The following is a 19,592-nucleotide window of genomic DNA, read 5'->3' on the forward strand; positions in this document are numbered from 1 at the left end:
AAGCAAATGAGAGGCATCAGCACAATTGATTTTACCAGTGTGGCGCGTATTATCTGCAGAACAGAACACCGTAAACGTGAAAGTGTAGAGGAGACTTTAAGATACAATATTCATTATTTTTGACAAAAAAGAAAAAAAAATTTCAAATACCAAAAACATTTTAGTAAGATTTTTGCGTTTTGCAATTGCAAAATTGAGTGCAAAATGAAGTTTAGTGCCAGTTTTGCAGAACTGTAGGCCAATCGAAGCATGCCCGTCACTCATTGCTATAGTCAACCTTTAATGGTGAGCAGGAGAGGGTTATAAAGCTATATAGTTATAGAGCTCATAAAACCTTATTAACAGATACTTCCATCTTTACCTTTAGTATACAGTATTACCAAACTCAGGTATACCATATCAGGACCACTTTAAGCAAAACAGAGGAACATCTGTAGAAGACACAACACCAGAGCTGATGTTTGAACCTTCTAGCATGGCGATTCATGCCCACAGCCTTAGTCACTAAGCTTCACTGCCACTGCTGTTTCTAATGACCTTTCACAAACTGTTACATCAGCTAATAAAGTGTGTGCAATTGTTTTTTTCCATCTGTGCTGTCCACCATTTTTCTCAAAACTGATAGATGAGAATGACTGCGTCTGATCAGATGTGTATGTAGAGTGTGCATGTTGCTCTCATGCATATGTGGATTTCCCTTTCATAAGAAAAACGGTGCTTTTTTGATTGATTTGGCACCATGTGAGTTAATGAGTGATGAAGTGCTACATGGTTACTGCCTTGAAGCTAGTGCTGCTAAGATCTGTATTGGACAAAGTTACTCATCACTGAAGTGTGAAGTGTAGAAACACATAAAGGCCATATCACATTAGGTGACTTTTCCAACGATTTTCGTAGCTTTCAAGTACATGATCTTACAGGTCAGAGGCAGTTGCTGTCACATTCCCATGAAGCAGATTACATAATGTGACATCTCCAGTGACTCACTTTAATTAGTCTATTACTCACATGAACAAAGCCAAACAGATTTCACTTTGTCAATAGTCACTGAGGTGGGCTATGTGTACATGTGAGCTCACAACCAATGAATGCTTATCCGGAAGTACAATAGATATAATTCTTTGATGAGGAATAACAACAACAATATTTACAGTATTTCCATAGCACATTTTAATACAAACAATATAGCTCACAGTGATTTACAAGATGTTAAAGAAATAGTTACACACAAAGAAAAGCTAATTAAAATTAGATAAGAATAATAATAAATAGACAACATAAAAATAAACAATACACATATAAAATAGATATGTGATTAACGAAAAAAATAGAGTCACTTTTTAAATATTTAAAGATGCATCCGATGAAAGAGGAACACAGGTGGTTTGAACTCCACAAACAGAAGAGAAGCTCATCTGTCTGATGTCTCATGTTTTACATACCACGACAGAATGGAAGGAAGAGAAAAAAAGGGCTGAAATTGTGGCTGAACTCGTAGCTGTTAACCCTTCATACTACAGTACACTGGCTCACATTATTGGCTGTCACAAAAAATGGGCAAACACTACAGCACTAGAAGTTTCGGCCGCAAAATGCGACATGGCCATCAGTTTTCAGTCAATTAAACTGACATGGTACAGACAGGCAGGCAGGCAGGCAGGCAGGCAGGCAGGCAGGCAGGCAGGCAGGCAGACAGACAGACAGACAGACAGACAGACAGACAGACAGACAGACAGACAGACAGACAGACAGACAGATAGATAGATAGATAGATAGATAGATACTTTATTAATCCCAAGGGGAAATTCACAAAGGGATATACCCTATACCACTAGAAATTGCACAGTTCAACATTGGCTTGAGTCACACAAGTCATGACTGTTCTGTTTCTGAAGACTCCATGTCATAATTCTGCCACACTGAGCCTTGAAAACAAACAACAATGCAGAGTTACTGCGGCAGTGACATCTGTATGCCAAGATCTCAAGTTGTGGACTGAATATTTCCAGGTTATTACTTTTTAACTCTGCTGTACACTCTACAGTGTGTCAGAATTCCCAAAAAATCACAACCGTGTGTCATAATGTCCCATGTTCAACTACTTAACATAAGATTCAACTCTCAAGTTATAAATATCTTGAAGAGTGAACCCTAAGCCTACCACCAACCATCCCACTTTAAAACCGTTGATGTGTGCAGCACACTGTAACTCAGCAAGGTGTCTGGTGTCACTTTTCCTTGGGGAACCTCATAGATATATTTCCTTGAGGGCCGGTACACCTCCTGATTCATTCATTCTATCAATTTTGATTCTATATAGTGCCCTTCTTGGTGGCCATTGTTAAGAAATCACTTTACCCAGTAATTCACAGGAGGGCCTATTAATAGCTTTGGACTGCAGTGTCTTCTACAAACAAAACCAAATTACCAGAAAATTCTGATGCCTTGGGAGGTCTTTCCCATACACTGAAAAAAAAAATCAAAAAACAAGTCACAGAAAGGTTCATTTTCTTGGTGGAAAAGGTCCCTGTGGAAGCTTTTAGCTTTTACTTCCATTTAACTATAAAGAAATTAGCAAAGTAGCCATTTTCAGTAAGAAATGTGAAAGGGCACACATTGCACTGTCTGTAATGATGTCACCAGGGAGCCATAAATGCCTAAAGGCTGTCCTTGACAGGCAGGCAGGCAGGCTGACTGGTCATTTAGTTGTGTGCTACAAACAACTGGAAAACATGCTTTTTTACTTATTTAAAAGGGTGGGAAAACATTAGATTTGATGGCATAATCAGCACATTAGTTCAAAATATTTATAGAGTTTAGAAATGGCAAAAACAATGGGGTAAAGAGGGCAGCATTGGCAGGCCCCAGGTTCAATTGTAGCCTACATTGTGAGGAATCATTAAAGAAAATAAGATTCCATCACCATTGATGCTCTCTAAAAGTAATTTTACATCTCAAGTATAGAACATGAGATGCTTTGTCCTGAAATTGCACTTGTTGTTGCAGTTTATTGTCATCAAATATAAAAGTAAAAGCACAAATCTTCAGCAGTTATGGCCACTTGGGCCCTCTGCCTGATTAAAGTGCACACCCCCATTAAATTACCTAGATTTCCCTTTAAAATGCAATGTATTTAATTCAGTTTCTATAAACTTCAAATGTTGAACATCAAAATATGGATGGCTACCTTCTCAGCAGAGCTTTTGTTTCCCTCGCTATCATCCTGTACCTCTAAAGCAGAATGTGGACATTCTAAAAAAAATGTTTACTTAAAGTCCTCCATCCCAAAACTATCACAATATGGCACACCAAACCCAAGTGTCCAAAACCAGAAAACCGACCCCTCAAAAAGCAGGGGCTGGTCAACGAGTTGAGCCACCAAAGGAACAGTTGGTAATGAGAAGAGAGGTGTGCTGTGTAGGACACTCTGCAATACCCATTTTGCCATATTTTGGCTTCCAAGAAATGCCTGACACTGTTAATTAAAGCAGGAGTGTCAGTTCTCTCCCTTCTGTATTATTTTCTGTAGACTTAAATATATTCAAAAACTGTATATATCTCTTCATATTTCTAGCATCCTGGCTGGAAGATGAAATAGAGACACACTTAAAGCAATTCATAGAACACAGAACATAATACTACCCTTTCCTTGACAATGAGAAATGAGGGAAGTGAGCAATGTAAGACAGGAAATAACAAGGAGAATAAGCAATATAACAGGAAAAAAGTGTATGACTAGATGCTACCGAGTATTATTTTTATGAATGAACTGGGCGATGCCAAGGTCGACACCAGAAGATCAAGAAAACTGATCTTCAGAACCAAAATGCAAACTGAAAGAATAGTAGTCAATTGAGAATTGCAGAGCTTAATAATAATGTCAGAAAGAAAGTCACAGGAATCACTAAGATTTTATCCAATCTCTGACAGAGAATAAAGTCTTGTGGTGATACTTTATACCAGTGGTGGCGAACCTATGGCACGCGTGCCAAAGGGGGCACTCAGAGCCCTCTCAGTGGGCACGCGCGCCGTCGCCCGAGCACAGAGTCCGTTACTATAAAGCCAGAGGAATGCGGGCCAGGCTGCTCCCCTCACCGCTCCCGCTCTTCACGCGCGCCGGAGGACTTTTTCACATCACCGCCCCTCTGCCCAGCAGCCCAATGGGAGCGCGTCCTTCCTCTCCTGTCTGGGGTAAGGCGGGCGACACACATGCTGCTTGAGGGTGCGGCACGGACTGCAGCCTTTTGAGTCTGTGATTCCCGTGGTGGGGTTGGAGGGGTTGGAGGGGATGTGGTATAGCGGGTCCACAGCTCAAAATTGAAAAGGCCAGTTTTAACAGATAATTGCCGCACTCACGGCTTAAAGGGGGTTATGGTAGAGTGGCCGGAGCGGTTTCCAGGAGCTTTGTGATGCGGGCAGTCCTCGCTTAAGCGCACAGGTGAGGAGTCGTCCGCATCTGTAATTATTGCCGGGAGTTGCTAATCGCCACACCTGATCCACGACCCCGTAATATATAATAGAAGCTTTGGGGCGGAGCTTAATAGGGAAGACCTGCGTGAAACACTTGAGAGGATCGAAGGGATGACAAAGGACAGCACAGTTAGTTATGAAAATGAAATCCTTAAAGTGTGGAATTCTCTGCCAAATAATCTTAAGTCAATGAAGGCACTTGAGATTGCTTTCCTTACTTTGTTTGGAACATCTTATGCTTGTGAGCTGTTTTCAGCTTTGAATTAAATCAAATCTGACACCAGAAACAGACTAACAGATGACCTGAGTGCTGCATGTGTTGCTCTCAAACTTACAAAGTATGAGCCAAGGTTAGACAAATTATCAGCATGCATACAACAGCAAAAAGCACATTAATTGTTCAAAAGCATACCGAATGCAAACTTTTACCTTTCAACAAAAAGTTGTTTGTATCATTGAAAGCTCCGCTATTATGTTTTTCTTTTAAGACAAAAGATGTTAATGTATGAGTGGCTTTTCTAAACTAAAAGCTCAGTAGATAGATAGACAAACAGAGCATCAGTATTGGCAGTTTAGTCCAATTTATCATCCAGCTGCACTCCCAGGTATTTATAGGTCTGTACCCTCTGCACACACTCACCTCTGATGATCACGGGGTCCATGAGGGGCCTGGGCCTCCTAAAATCCACCACCAGCTCCTTGGTTATGCTGGTGTTCAGTTTTAGGTGGTATTCAGGTTAAATTGCCATGTTGGCACTTTGCGATAAATAAGTGGGTTTTGGATTGCAGTTTGGGCACTTGGTTTCTAAATGGTTCGCTATCACTGCTTTATACCATCTCGCAACAGGATATTATCAGTCGCACCCCTACCCAAAGGATCATGGGAAACTGCCATGGCATAGACACTTTCAAAAATAGTGACATCCATTAATGAAACAGAACCGCATCAAAATCGATGGTAAAAAAATTGCTAACTTTTAAATAAGGTAGTCAATCCAAAAACTAATAGCAGAATAAGATTTGTTCAGATGAAAGAAAAAAAAAAAACATAGTTTAGATTTCAACTATGAAATGAAAATCTCTGAAAAATAAAGAAGTTTGCAAATCATAACAAAAAGCCTGAAGATTTTAATGACAAAAAATATGTGGTTGACCAACGTAAGAGGAAGAATAAGGAACTAATGAATGAAACAGGGACAAGTAGTCTCTGTGTAAAAGTGAAGAATATAGTGATTGGTCAATGAAAAAACGTAAATAGTGACCAATATAAGCAATGTCACATGAAACAGACTTGCTAATGTAGCTTGTGTTATGGTTCAGGGCCCAAAACTCTAAAAATATTTGCATATTTCAAGTATATCTCAAGATCTGTACTCTTGAAAAAATGATTTAGGCCTAAAAGGAATTAAAAAAGGAGAGGGGAACCTTTTAAACGACTATTTCAGAGAGAAAAAAATCTATACATTATTAAATAAGAAATCCTCAAAAAGGCAAAAGAGTCCAAAAGTAACAATGTAAGTAATAGTATTCAAACACATTTCCAAAGTAGACAAAACTATAAAATAAGGAACCTCAAAAGCAAATACCAAAAGCCAGAGAGGTCAAAACAAAAAGGTAAAAAGACCAACAGACTTAAATTCCAGGAAAAAAAAATATGAAAGGGGAAACAACACATGCAGGAAATCTAAAAATGAGGCCAGAAGTTGGATTAAAGCAGCCCCTTAGGACACACCTAAAGGCCCTACTAGTGGAAAAAGGGATCAGCAGTAGAGTTCAAAAAAAATACAAAAATCATTAACAAATACAGAAAAAAATACAAATTGTAGAAAAAGGAAACATATAACAAAAAAGGCACAATCTTAGCAAAAAGTAGAGTAAGGCTAGTAGCTAATATACTGGAAAGCACCTTATCGTATGTACAGTCATTCTGCGTTAAGGCTGTAAGAGGACCAGGAGATGACATGTAGTTTATTTCAGAAACAAGTCAGTACCGAAATCATGTAATGTTGTTATCAAAGCCAAATCGCCACTCAAAGTCAAAAAATCAGAAGTGGTCTCCTCTAGACTTTCTTGTATACTCAGATACGGTGTTGGATATTTGAGGAGTAAACCACAAGACAATGATTACATTTTTATATTATGTACATTAAAGAACCATCAACAACAAATGAAATCAAATTAATAACATATTGAACAATTATTATAAAAGTAAAGTTGAATAAATTGGACTCTGTAGCTACATGAATAAAAAAGTACCACTTCCGGTTAGTGGAAATAGCTCAAAAATTAATAGAAATCTACGTTTTGTACCTAATACTTATATGCAAAATTTGGTTGACCTAAGTGAAACCGTACTTAAGTTAAAGTGTTTACATACAAACACGCACACACACACACAGACACACAGACATAATTCCAAAAATGATGTTTTCGGACTCAGGGAGGTCTACAATGTCGAGATTCATCAAAATGTCGAGGTCGAATATTTGGACAATTACAATACTTTCCCTATACTTCATATAGAAAAAAGTAAAAAGAAAACTATTAGATTGAATAACCATATCCATCCATCCATCCATTATCCACTGCTTATCCAAGGTTGGGTCGCAGGGGCAGCAGCCTAAGCAGGAAAGCCCAGACTTCCCTCTCCCCGGCCACCTTCTCCAGCTCCTCTGGGAGGACCTCGATGCATTCCAAGGCCAGCCAGGAGATATAATGCCTCCAGCGTGTCCTGGGTCTGCCCTGTGGCCTTCTCCCAGCGGGGCATGAACACCCTCCCCAGGGAGGCGTCCAGGGGGCATCCTAACCAGATGCCCGAACCAATGCGGAGGAGCAGTGACTCTACTCCGAGTCTCTCCTGGATAACTGAACTCCTCACCCTATCTCTAAGGGAAAGTCCAGCCACCCTGCGAAGAAAACTAATTTTGGCTGCATGTATCTGCGATCTTGCTCATTTCGGTCACTATCCAAAGCTCGTGCCCATAGGTGAGGATAGGAACGTCGATCGACTGGAAAATCGCCTTTTGGCTCAGCTCTCTCTTCACCACGACGGACCGTTACAGATTATGGTTGAATAACCATAATAAACATGAAATATTAATCCTTTAGTTTATATTCAGGCGGCATGGTGACACAGTGATATTGCCAGTTAGGAGACCTGGGTTCACTTCCCGGGTCCTCCCTGTGTGGAGTTTGCATGTTCTCCCCGTGTCTGTGTGGGTTTCTTCTGGGTACTCTGGTTTCCTCCCACAGTCCAAAGACATGCAAGTTACGTGCATTAGTGATTCTAAATTGTCCCTAGTGTGTGCTTGGTGTGTGGGTGTGCGTGTGCCCTGTGGTGGGATGGTGCCCTGCCCGGGATTTGTTCTCTGCCTTGCGCCCTGTGTTAGCTGGGATTGGTTCCAGCAGACTCCCCTGTGGCCCTGGAGTTAGGATATAGCGGATTGGATAATGGATGGATGGATAGTTTATATTCACTGTTGTGTAGGTATGGCTTCACGATGATGATGTCAGATCAGGCAGGCAACCAGGAGCAGCATCCCACCGTGGTACCCAGGCAAGAACAAAATGGTGTCACGGTATTGAAAAATTAATAACAAACAAATATTAACAATGTTCTAGGAGCAATAACATTGCATAATACATAGTCAGAAATATCCCGAATAAAGGAAGCCCCTAATTCTATTTATATATTTGAAGAGAAAATGTACTTAAGTAAATAGCTCATAACAAGACTGACTAAAGTTAAAGGAAGAAATGTGGTGGCTGGTCAGTATAACAAAAAAGAATTCAATAGGTTACCAGGGTAATAAAAGAACAGAGAGACTGGACAATGTAAAATTAAAAATATTGGAGTGACCAGTGTATCAGAAATAACAGGGGAAGTAACCGTAATGGTAATGGTAAGCATATGTAGATTGACCAAAGCAAAACAACAGAATCTAGTGACTGGCTAATATAACCAGAACAAATAAATTGGGTGGCCAGTGTAGTGGAAAAGAATAGGGAGAACGGCCAATGGAAACTTAAAAATAGTGGAGTGACCAATGTAACAGAAATAATTGGGGGAGTAACTGTAATGATAACTGTAAGCATATTGTGAACCCAGCCCGGACACAGACAGGCGGACATGTTGTTTCTCAACCACCACACGTTTATTTACAATATTATTTACAACTATGATGTCACTAAGACACAGTCCAATGGTCACTCAGACCCCAGTCACGTGCATAATTACCCCAATCACACAATCCTGGCCACAATGCCTTTCTTCCGGCCGCCTCCACAGCTCTCCTGAGCTTTGTCCTTCCACCTCCCGACTCCAGCCCCGAATGATGGGAGACGGCCCCTTTTATAGAGTCCCCGGATGAGCCCCAGGTGTTCCCGGCATTCCTCTTCTGGCCACGCCCCAGCGTGGCGGAAGTGCCGGCTGTCCTCCCGGCAGCTCTCTGGGCACCGTCCTAAGTCTTCCCCCCAGCACCTCCTGGTGTGGCGGAAGTGCTGGGGTAACAGTTCCCCAAGGTATTGGGGCGCCTCCTGGCGGTGACCATGGGCCCCTACCGGGTGGAGCTTCCATGCCCTGTACCCGTGGCCCCCAAAACAACCAGGAAGGCGACCCCCACATGATCCAGGGTGGGCACAGACCTCATGACGTCCCAGCCGGGTCATGGCCCCTGGCATCCCTGACAATATGTAGAGTAAAAGATAGGGCTAATTAATATTACAAAAACAAATAAATTGGCTAATAGAAAAGAACAGGAAGAACGGATAATAGAAAAGGAAGAAAGTGATAGTCAAAAATAAGGTAGTGAGTAATGTAACAGGTAGGAGGTTTCTAGTCACTAAGATCCAGGCGTCTTAATCTTTCTTCATCTCCTGTCTTGTTTAACTTTCAGCCAAGGTCAGCACTTAAGAAATGTCGAGCTCTATTATCTTCTCTATCTCCAGCATTTTTTTTCTCATTTCCTTCCCCCTATTCAAAGCTATTCGCCATACTCTATGCAGTATTGTGAAGTGAAGTCTTCATTCCTTTACCACTACATTCCAGGTAGAAGTATAACTCTATCCTGGAATGCAATTTTTTTTTTTTTATATGCTTTCCTCAAAAAAACTTCTGTGATCTTCCTCCACATAGTATGTTCTTCTCTCTCTCTCTCTCTGTCTCTCCTCCTCCTCCTGCTCTTTTATTTTCTACCTTGATCTCCTTAATCTTTTCTTCTGACATTCATTTCTCACCCAGTACATTTCTTCTTCTGCACCTCTTTGCTCCCACTTACATCCATGCAATGAAGGACCTTCTCCTTGGTCACTACTGCCAAGTCAAGACCGGTCTATTGTTGGAATACCCTGATTCTATTTCTGCCTATTTCCAATTTTTGTTTTTTCTTTTTTACAACCCAGTACTTCCTGAGCTTTCTGTGCTGTGGACTAACAAGCCAGCAGCTCCAGTATTCAGAAGTGAATATCTGCTCCCTGATTGGTGACAACCTGAGTGGCCATCAGCCAGTGATTTGGAGATCTTGATTTATTTATTTATTTTTGGTCTCTCTCTAACCTTTTACCTTAATGTTTCTTGTTAGTTGTATATTTCTTTCCAGTATTTTGTTTAAGCCAATAAAAATTGGATTTAAGAAACAAAACAAACACCAACACAAAGAAGTTTTGGAGTAAGTACTGCAACAGGCAGTGATTAACAAAACAAGGAGGTTTTGATTCACATGCACTTTTGAGAAACTGCCACTAAATGTGTTTTGCAAATGATACTGCAATTCCAAAATGTGAAACTTCATGAAACATTCAAAGTATTTTTCATTGGGTTTCTAACAAATAAGAAATCAATACTGCTACAAGAAATACTGCTCCCTAAATCCTTCTTCACAGTTCTGTCTGCCTGTGTTCTTTTCTGTGGACAGCATGTCATCTGTACCACTCTGGTAAAATCGAGTCCATGTTTGCCTCTCGTTCATATCCTTGCCGAGTGTCTTGCGCACTTCCTTAACTTTCTATTTTTCATGTCTCTCAATCTCCCTGTTTCTCTCTCTGCAAGCATTTAGTGCACTGGAGCACGCTGAAGCAAAATGACTGATGGATTCATTTGATTGTTTTTTTCCATTCCATTTCTATCATACTGTAGTTAACATTAAAATGAGCAGTCAGAATGGCAGACACTGAAATACAAAAAAACTGTCAACTAAACAAGAAATCACCATAAATGATGATCGTCATTTGCTAGCAGTACTAATGCAGTAGACTGGATTCTCATTCCTCATTTTGCATGCAAGTCTTACAAGTAACCAGTGACGCATGTGACATAGGATCTGCCAGGCAGCCCATTTCAGAAATACTGACCTGTGCTCAGGGGAAAGTGAGGGATATCCTGGTACTTGAAGGAGGTCTTGTCTTCAAGTTGTTCTGCCAAAGTTCCCAGGCCGGAGCCACAGATGATAACCAACTCTGGCCGCTTGTCCGTGTGAGCGAGTAGCCACTCAGCAGACTCCTTGTACTCCTCAAAGGTGTAACTGAAGAAAAAGAGTCAAAGATGTGGACATCAGTTCTTAAAAAAAAAGGATTCTTGTTGATAGTAGAAGATTCAATACAGTCAAATGTATTGTAAGAAATTAAGAAATGAAATTTCTTAAGACTCATAAAGGTGGATTGTAATCTACCACTAAGACTAGAAAAGCAGGACAAAATGAAGGTTTGATAGTTTTAATTCTCGTCAAGATGATGCCTACTCTTTTCAGTCCTGTCTATCAATTTTTGTAAATTCATTTTAGGTTTTTACCTTTGATTCGTGTAATTCCAGGCAATTTTCATATTAATTTATTCATTAATTTATGTGATTTTGCGGGCATTTTGCATTTCATTCTTGTCACTGATGCCACCATTATGTATCTGCTCTTCAGCTGTATTATTTATGGTAATGAAACTCTTTGCCTGTCACGTGGCATCATTAGGGCCTGGCCTGGGACATCATTGTGCCACCATTATTACAGATGCTGGTATTCAAATTCTGTATTCAAACTTTTTGATAAATCTCAAAAGAGCAAGAAATTGCTAGTGATGTTTAGGGGAAGAATTTATTACTGAGGCCTTGGAAGTTTCCTACAATACAAACTTTCCTTTATTACATGCATTGGTTTTTATAAGTTTGTATTCTTTTACTTTGCCCCCATCAACTCTGTTTAATTATCTGTTGATCTTCTTTCAAAATGGTCATAGGCTTTAATCTTGCAATATCCACCTTGGCCTCAATATGGACATTTTCCTTTTTTTTTCTTAATTTGTAAATTCTAAATTGTCCCTAGTGTGTGTGTGTGTGTGTATGCACCCTGCGGTGGGCTGGCACCCTGCCCGGGGTTTGTTTCCTGCCTTGCGCCCTGTGTTGGCTGGGAGTGGCTCCAGCAGACCCCCGTGACCCTGTAGTTAGGATATAGCAGGTTGGATAATGGATGGATGGATGTAAAAGCCCTGTTAAATATGACATTATAACTACAAGGTTACGCAAAACATGACTTATGACCCTTTTGTAAACTTAATGGACAATCCAGCGAAGATGTGTAGTGTTAGTGTCAGAACTCCACTTCTAGAAAAATTCAGACAGTCAAACATCTAGATGATCAGCCATATTAAATGTGATGTACAGTAGCTGACATGCACCACTGCCCCCTAATAGGTTTAACCTTTACTTTGACCCCCCTCCCCAACAAACCACACATTCAAAACTGTCAGTTGTCTAGTATTAGATTATAAAAGCTTCCCATGGCCCTTTGTAAAAAAAAAAAAAAATGGGAACTTCATCAGAAAGAGATTCTTCATGATGACTCATCCATCCAGGTCCCAACAGCCTGGACAGCCATTCATTTCTTTCCTTAGTAATAATGAAGCTAATATCAGGTCCCTACTTTATCTAGGTTGTTTTTAACAGAAAGCCCATTAATGTCATAATGAGTATATAAAGAAGACAGGAAGATGAGATTTATGCATTTGTCCATTGTCTTTCTTGATTATTTCAGTTCAGGTTTATCTGGGGGACAACAATATTGGGCACCAGGCAGGAACCAGTCCATCATACATGGAGTCTCATCAATATTGAGCCAAGTTAGAGTCACCAGTTCAGGTAACCTACATGGTTTTGGGACATGGAAGGAAAAATGATACAGACTTACTGTGAACTGGCAAGAAAGGAGAAGGCAGATGGTTGGCTTAGGTTATCTGAACAGTGCCTTTGCCTGAAATAACTACACTGTTAAAGTAATGGTATCCCCATCATTCCCCGGATCAATATGCCTGTCAATTAACTGCAGTTTACTTCTTCATTTGGGATTTGTTTTTCATTTTTAATTGTCAAAGGTATAGTTGATCCACAGATTGTATTGTAGAGTAGTGGTTAGATGAGCTGCCTTTCACATGTAGCGATGCTGGTTCAATTTCTAACATTGGATGCCTACATAACTATTTCCCTGGAATGAAAATCTGAAAGTCTGACACAATGGTTAGCACTGCTGCCTTAAAGCTTAAAGGACCAATGCTCTATTCACAATCTGTTCACCATTCATACCCACATTTAATTCCTTACATCTAAATTCAGAATATGACTGGACAGAGATCAGCACTGGGTCCACACCCACTCTTACTCACTGATACTGGGTCACTTTAGAGTCAGTAGTTATCCCACCCAGCAAGTTATTGAGATGTACGAGAAAAATGTTTGCCTGAAGAAGCATCCAAATTGACACAGGGAGAACATGTAGACTCTTCACAGAGTGAACAGGCTGGGATTCAATTACAGGTCTCTTGAACTGTGAGGCAGCAGTGCTAAACGCTCCACCACATTACCATCCTGTGATAAATCTAAAGAACCTTTGCACAGACCCATGCACATGACAGAAAGCAAATTGTGCAGAGACCTGAATCCAGACTGGCTTCTGGACTCCCAATTCATCCCAAGTGAGAAGACTACCTCCGAAAATGTAATGCTAGGTGCATAAGATGGAGACCAAAGTGATCTCAGATGGAGGAAATGCCAAAGGCCAACCACTCAAAAATATAAAACATTCACTTGAAATATAATGCAAATGGAGCTGATCCAACTGTACGTGTTCAGAATGATCTGAACCTGAACCAGCTCTTCGTAGGGCACCGGTCCATCATACATGGAGTCTCATCATTATTGGGCCAATTTGGAGTCACTAGTTCAGGTAACCTACATGGTTTTGGGACATGGAAGGAAAATGATACAGACTTATTGTGAACTGTCCAGAAAGGAGAAGGCAGATGGTTGGCTTAGGTCATCAGAACAGTGCCTTTGCCTGATATAACTCAGTGCAGGCCACCCATAGGTTTATTTTTCCAGGAATGACACTGACTGGAGTTATTATCTTCCTCTCCATTGTCCATTGTCCATATCTTGGTTGTACCCTTAATGGCACTTTATATGGTCATGATTTGCTTATATTAATAATTCTGCTTTACTATGTGTTTACCGTAATATTCATGTTTATGTGTCAAAAGTGTACAATTGCACTTGTGTTACAGCATAATGGCATCCATAATGGAATTCCATACCCCAGTCATTGTCCATGTGAAGGTTGCGTGTTCTTTCCATGTCTTTGTGAGTTTCCTTCCTGGTATTTTGGTTTTAGACCCTGTTGTGAGATTTTGCATATAAGTTGATAAATATTTGTTATGTCTTTATTTGTAACTTAGGCAAAGCAATGTGATATTGGTGTTACATTAGTGAGAAGCATTCATGTTTAAAACCCAAACCCCAGCCTCCCCCTAGGAATGGGTCTCTTTGAATTTTACGACAGAGTTGGGGGTAAGTGCCTTAAACCAGTTTGGCAAGTGTTTCTCTGGTAAAGTCTTTCAATCCCCATAGGAAAGCCAGGTTGTCTGACTGCCAAGCTTTACCTTAATATATGGCTTTGGGAGATGGCAGGTGTGAAGATGTTTTCTGCTCCCCCATTGGTCTGACGTATGGCTGTTTGGAACTGGCTTGTATCAGAAGCCTTTAAGTACCATGACATCCTATTGGCTCTAGGTGTTGGACACAACACCGATAAATTTGCTCACTCCCTCACTCTCTCTCTCTTACCAAACTGATGAACTAAAAGGACAACACAATGGAGAGCGCAGCTCGGCAGCCATGTTAAGACAGGCATGTGGCCTGTTCTGAAGAAAGCTGACTTCTAATGTGCCGCCTGAAACTATACATCACCATTTATCAGGTTGTATGGTTGCCAATATTCAAATGTGCTTTGCATATTGTTATTATTTATGACTATTATCAATAATATATTATTTTATGTGCAACTTAACTCCTGCTTGTCTTTTACTACACCTAATTACCTGAGATTATAGATGTAGGAGGGAAGGTGGGGAGACGTTATATACTATAATACCTTATAAACAGTGGTGAGTCTGGGAAATTTGAGGAATTCTGACAAATGGCCACTTATTAATAATACAAAAGGGGAAAGTAGAGCAAAATATTACTCTACCAAGACAAAACAGACCCACATACCCAAAGATGTATGTGTAAGGTTAGTTGGCAGATCCAAGCACCCAGTGTGAAGGTGGCTCTGCAATGGACAAGTGCCCAGTCCAGGACTGTTTTCTGCTTTGTGCCCATTTCTGCCAGGATAGGCTCTGGAATTCCGTAACTCTCTAAGTTGGATCCAGTGGCATTGAGAATGTTACATTATGTTACATTATAGCTTTATATACATGTCTTCTGAGCCTGAACTCAGTGAAGAGTGCTATACAAAAATAAAATGAATGGAATTGAAATCCCACGTAGACAAGGGAAGATTGAATTGATGCTTTCATTACTTTTTCTGAATCCACCAATCTACTACGGTTCACCCTCACTCACGCTCAATTTAAATCTGCCATTTCTCCTAACCTGCTTGTCTTTGGGATGTCAGCAAAACTTGAAAGACTCACACAAGTGCCCTGCAGAAAAAGGGAGAACACGCTAATTCTGCAGCAGCACTAACCACCATGCCACCATCTCACTCAGCTTGTCTTTTTGTGAGCATATCCTTCATGTCTCCACTAAATTGAATCCCCACTCCTGGGCAGGCTAAAGACATTCACGTCTTAACATCCAAATGCAAAGCATTCAAGACAGCCGAACACAAAACAAAATTGAAAGGTCACTTTCACTGATCCAGTTCAAGAAGCTGTGAAGCTGAAGAATTATATGAATTATTAATATATACAAAAAAGTGCAATATTGATAACAGAAAGCAGCCGCTGTGATGCTTTAAGAATAAACAGTTTTCTGGTCATATGCGAGAAAAGAAATGGAGATCCAAAATAGCTGAATCAAAAAAAAAAAATATTACAAGTCCAGAATGTCAAAAAGCTGGCCAAGATGACAGCATCTGCAGGAAGGCGGTTAGCGGGAAAGAGACATGGTGTGCTTCATTAAGTTGTCTAATTAAGAAATGTTCTGTTTGCATAGCGTTAAAGTAATGGCATCCCCATCATTTCTAGGATCAATATGCCTGTCAATTAACTGCAGTTTACTTCTTCAATCAGGCAGCTTTATAAAAAACTTCAAATTTCTGAATATCACATACTGTATTCAGGATAAGATTTCATTTTTAATTGTCAAAGGTATATCTGATCCACGGATCATATTGTGGAGTAGTATGGCAGTGCGGGTCCTACTCCATGCTCACTCTTCCAGATTTGGGAGCTTCTTGAACTCAACACCATCGATAGTTATGACCAGGATGAGCTGTGCAATGAGGACAAATCATACTGAGCAAGGGAATGATGAAAAAGGTGTTCAGTGCTTTTATTAAAAATACTCAAGCAAAACCAAAACAGTGTCCACGGTGCAGTGCTCAGAGTTAATAAATAAATAAGCTATAAAAACAAGGTGAAAAAAAAACGTAGGGCAACATCCATAATAACAAAGCCTTTAAGATATGGCTAAAACCATGGAAGGAAGCTGTGCTTTAAAAAACCTGATGCCTTCTCCTTTTAACTGGCAGCTCCCCTGCTTCTCCTATACGGGCGTTGCAACAGGGGAGTCACCCCATCTGCAGGTGCAGCCAACTTTCAACTGGTCCGGTACCCTTCTGTCCCCTGGCTATTTACAGCTCACTTGCTGGACCGAGACTTGGTTCCTCAACAGCAAGGGTGCCCCACGCCTTCTGAATTCTCACTGCTTTCTCTGCCTTACACAGCAAGCTGTCCATGTTCCTGGTCACTCCTGCTCCTCTGAAAAGCTCAGCAGAAGTGACCTAATCCATCCGCCCCAGAGTGCCGGCCTTACACCCTGCCAGGTCTCTCCTTCCAACTGCCTGCCTTTGCTCAAGTAAGCCTGCACTCTCTTGCTTCCCTTAACCTCTGCCCATTTCTTTCTTGCTCCTTTCCTTTCTTTATTTTTTTTCCCCTCCGCACTCACGCTTCTCTTTTTTATAATGGAGATGTGGCACAGGTGTGCCAATTAGCAGCTCCTGGCATCAATTATGGACACAGCAATCCCACACCTGTGCACTTCAGTGCAGAAACACCTATGCCCGTATTGGGCTCGGAACCGATCCGGCCATGCTACCATGCACCTTCCTTAATTTATTTATTTAAAAATTGGCCATCCATTTAGAGCCGCGGACCTGCTATACCACAAGTAGTGGTTAGAGCAGCTGCCTTTCACATGTAGCGATGCTGGTTCAATTTCTAACCTTGGATGTCTACATAATTATTTCCCTGGAATGAAACTCTGAAAGTCTGGCACAATGGTCATTCACATTCTGTTCACCATCCATGCCCACATTTAATTCCTTACATCTAAATTCAGAATAAGAGTAGACTGAGATCAGCACAGGGTCCACACCCACACTTACTCACTGATACTGGGACACTTTAGAGCTAGTAGTTTACCCACCCAGCAAGTTATTGAGATGTGCAAGAGAAAAGTTTGCTTGAGGAAGCATCCACAATGACACATGGATAACATGCAGACTCCTCACAGAGTGAACAGGTTGGGATTCAATTGCAGGCCTCTTGAACTGTGAGGCAGCAGTGCTAAACGCTCCACCACATTACCATCCTATGATAAATCTAAAGAACCTTTGTGCAGACCCGAGCACATGACAGAAAGCAAATTGTGAAGTGAGATGAACCATATGACCCTGCAAGGTCAGTCCAAAGATATCTGAATCCATGCAGGCTGCTGGACTTAACTCCATCCCAAGTTTGAAGACTACCTCCAAAAATGTAATGGCTGGTGCGTAAGATGGAGACCAAAGTGATCTCAGATGGAAGAAATACCAAAGGCCAACCACTCCAAAATATAAAACATTCACTTCAGATACAATGCAAATGGAGCTGATCCAACTGTACACAATCAGAATGACCTGGACATAAAGATATACGGCAACGGATGAAGTTCCATTAACAAAGCTTTGCCTGAAGACAGCAGATCTCAACAGACACACATCATCTAGAGCTGTCCTGATTTATCTATAATAAAGGGCTAATTCTATTTCTAATGGCTGACATTCTGATTTCCTAAAAGATACTTTCAGTAAAAGAAGCAAAAAGCAAAGTCCATCTAAACAATTTGCAAATGTAACCCTCGGCCAGACGCCAAGTAGATAATCAGCTCATCAGTTTGTTCCTCATGGCTAAAGATCAGGCTTGTGTCTGAATTGTAGGTGATGTTTCGGCTGTCAAAATTTCTTCTCACTTAAAGAAAATGTTTTTATTTAATATATTTTGATTCTGGTTAAATTTTACCCAAGAGAATGAGTGTGCTCCATTTTAGAATAAATCAATATCAAATTAATTTTATTTTTAAAGGCAGATGTTCATTATCAATCATTTGATATTTGTTTATTAAATTGCAATGGTGCTGGACAAGTTATATCAGTCAGGGATGAATCACCAGAAAAATGAGCTGCCATTATATCATCAATAACAGGAGCGCCTATAAAAATGGCAGCTCCATTCAGACGCTGGTGCTTTTTCCAACTAATGCAGCTAAAAGCAAGCAGTCCTTTTAAGAATAGCGAGCCACCTCAAAGAGCCATGTAAAGAGCATAGAGAATCCATACATTGAGGGGTCGACACCAACATTACATTGGTGTCAGAAGCAGAAAATGGAGAGGACCTATGTTCCGACTCAATGAAATGCTGAGTCCTTTGGAGTCCTAAAACAAACTTGCTTGGTTCTTCAGAGAAGGTGCTGGAGAGTCTTGAAGCTCAGATCCATAATCTGAAGTGCCATTTGCAGAAGCAGTACAGGAATGGAGACAGATGAGCTGAGGGATTAACACATCAGCAGCTCCACAACCACTTCTCCATCTGCTAAGGTCCATTAGCCTGGGTGTGTAGACACCAGATGATCTTCAGGCTCATGGAGCTTAGGAAAGTGATGCAGATCAAGTTGCCATTGACCTAAAATGAGCTGTGAGAAGCAGGGCCAGTGATATAAATGTGCAGGCAAAGGACAAGGCAGACCATAGAGGCATTGTGAAGCACGTCAGAGAGAGAATCTCAAAGCTAAGATCCAGACCTGGAACACAGTTTGCAACACCAGTAAAGGAAAACAGGAAAAAGACTGGAACATCTGCATTTCCACACAAGGAAGTTCATCTGCTTGTCTACTGTTGACCAGCACTGATTACCCCTTGCAACACTGAATAACAACACAGCACTTAATATCCAGGTTGTGCCACCTGTGAGTGCAGCATGCAACGTCCCAGCTGCGCCATCTGATAACACAGCGTCCTTACTCTCTGCTGATGTACCCTCAACACCGGCTGTATGACAGAAGCAGGAGAGAATATCACCCTGCTATTTTGACGTGTTTGTGTGCCACTGCAACGAGTTGGAAACGGTCACTGAGGACAGTGACTTTGAAGGGAGGGCTATGCAATGGCTCTGGACAAGTTACATTAGCCAGGGATGAGTCACCAAAAGAATGAGCTGGCATTACATCATCTAAAACATGAGCGCCTGTAAAAATGGCAACTCTGCACAGTCACAGGTGTTTTTTCCAACTAGTGCAACAAAAGGCGAGCAGTCCTTTTAAGGGTAAGCAAGCCACCTCAAAGAGCATTGTAAAGAGCAGAGAATACATCTGCTGTTGCGCTTGGTGC

At 40.9% G+C, this 19,592-nt stretch overlaps 1 protein-coding gene across 1 annotated transcript in view; it reads right to left on the reverse strand.

Annotated features, from left to right (window-relative positions):
* Positions 1 to 19,592, reverse strand: part of pnp6 (purine nucleoside phosphorylase 6) — an 87,879-nt gene that overhangs the window by 33,379 nt on the left and 34,908 nt on the right. Inside the window, exon 2 of the mRNA XM_039763069.1 lies at positions 10,819 to 10,988. Within this exon, the coding sequence (XP_039619003.1) occupies positions 10,819 to 10,988 (170 nt within the window). The remainder of the gene's footprint in view (positions 1 to 10,818; positions 10,989 to 19,592) is intronic.

Source organism: Polypterus senegalus, chromosome 9, assembly GCF_016835505.1.
Source record: "Polypterus senegalus isolate Bchr_013 chromosome 9, ASM1683550v1, whole genome shotgun sequence".
NCBI classification, from domain to species: Eukaryota; Metazoa; Chordata; class Cladistia; order Polypteriformes; family Polypteridae; genus Polypterus; species Polypterus senegalus.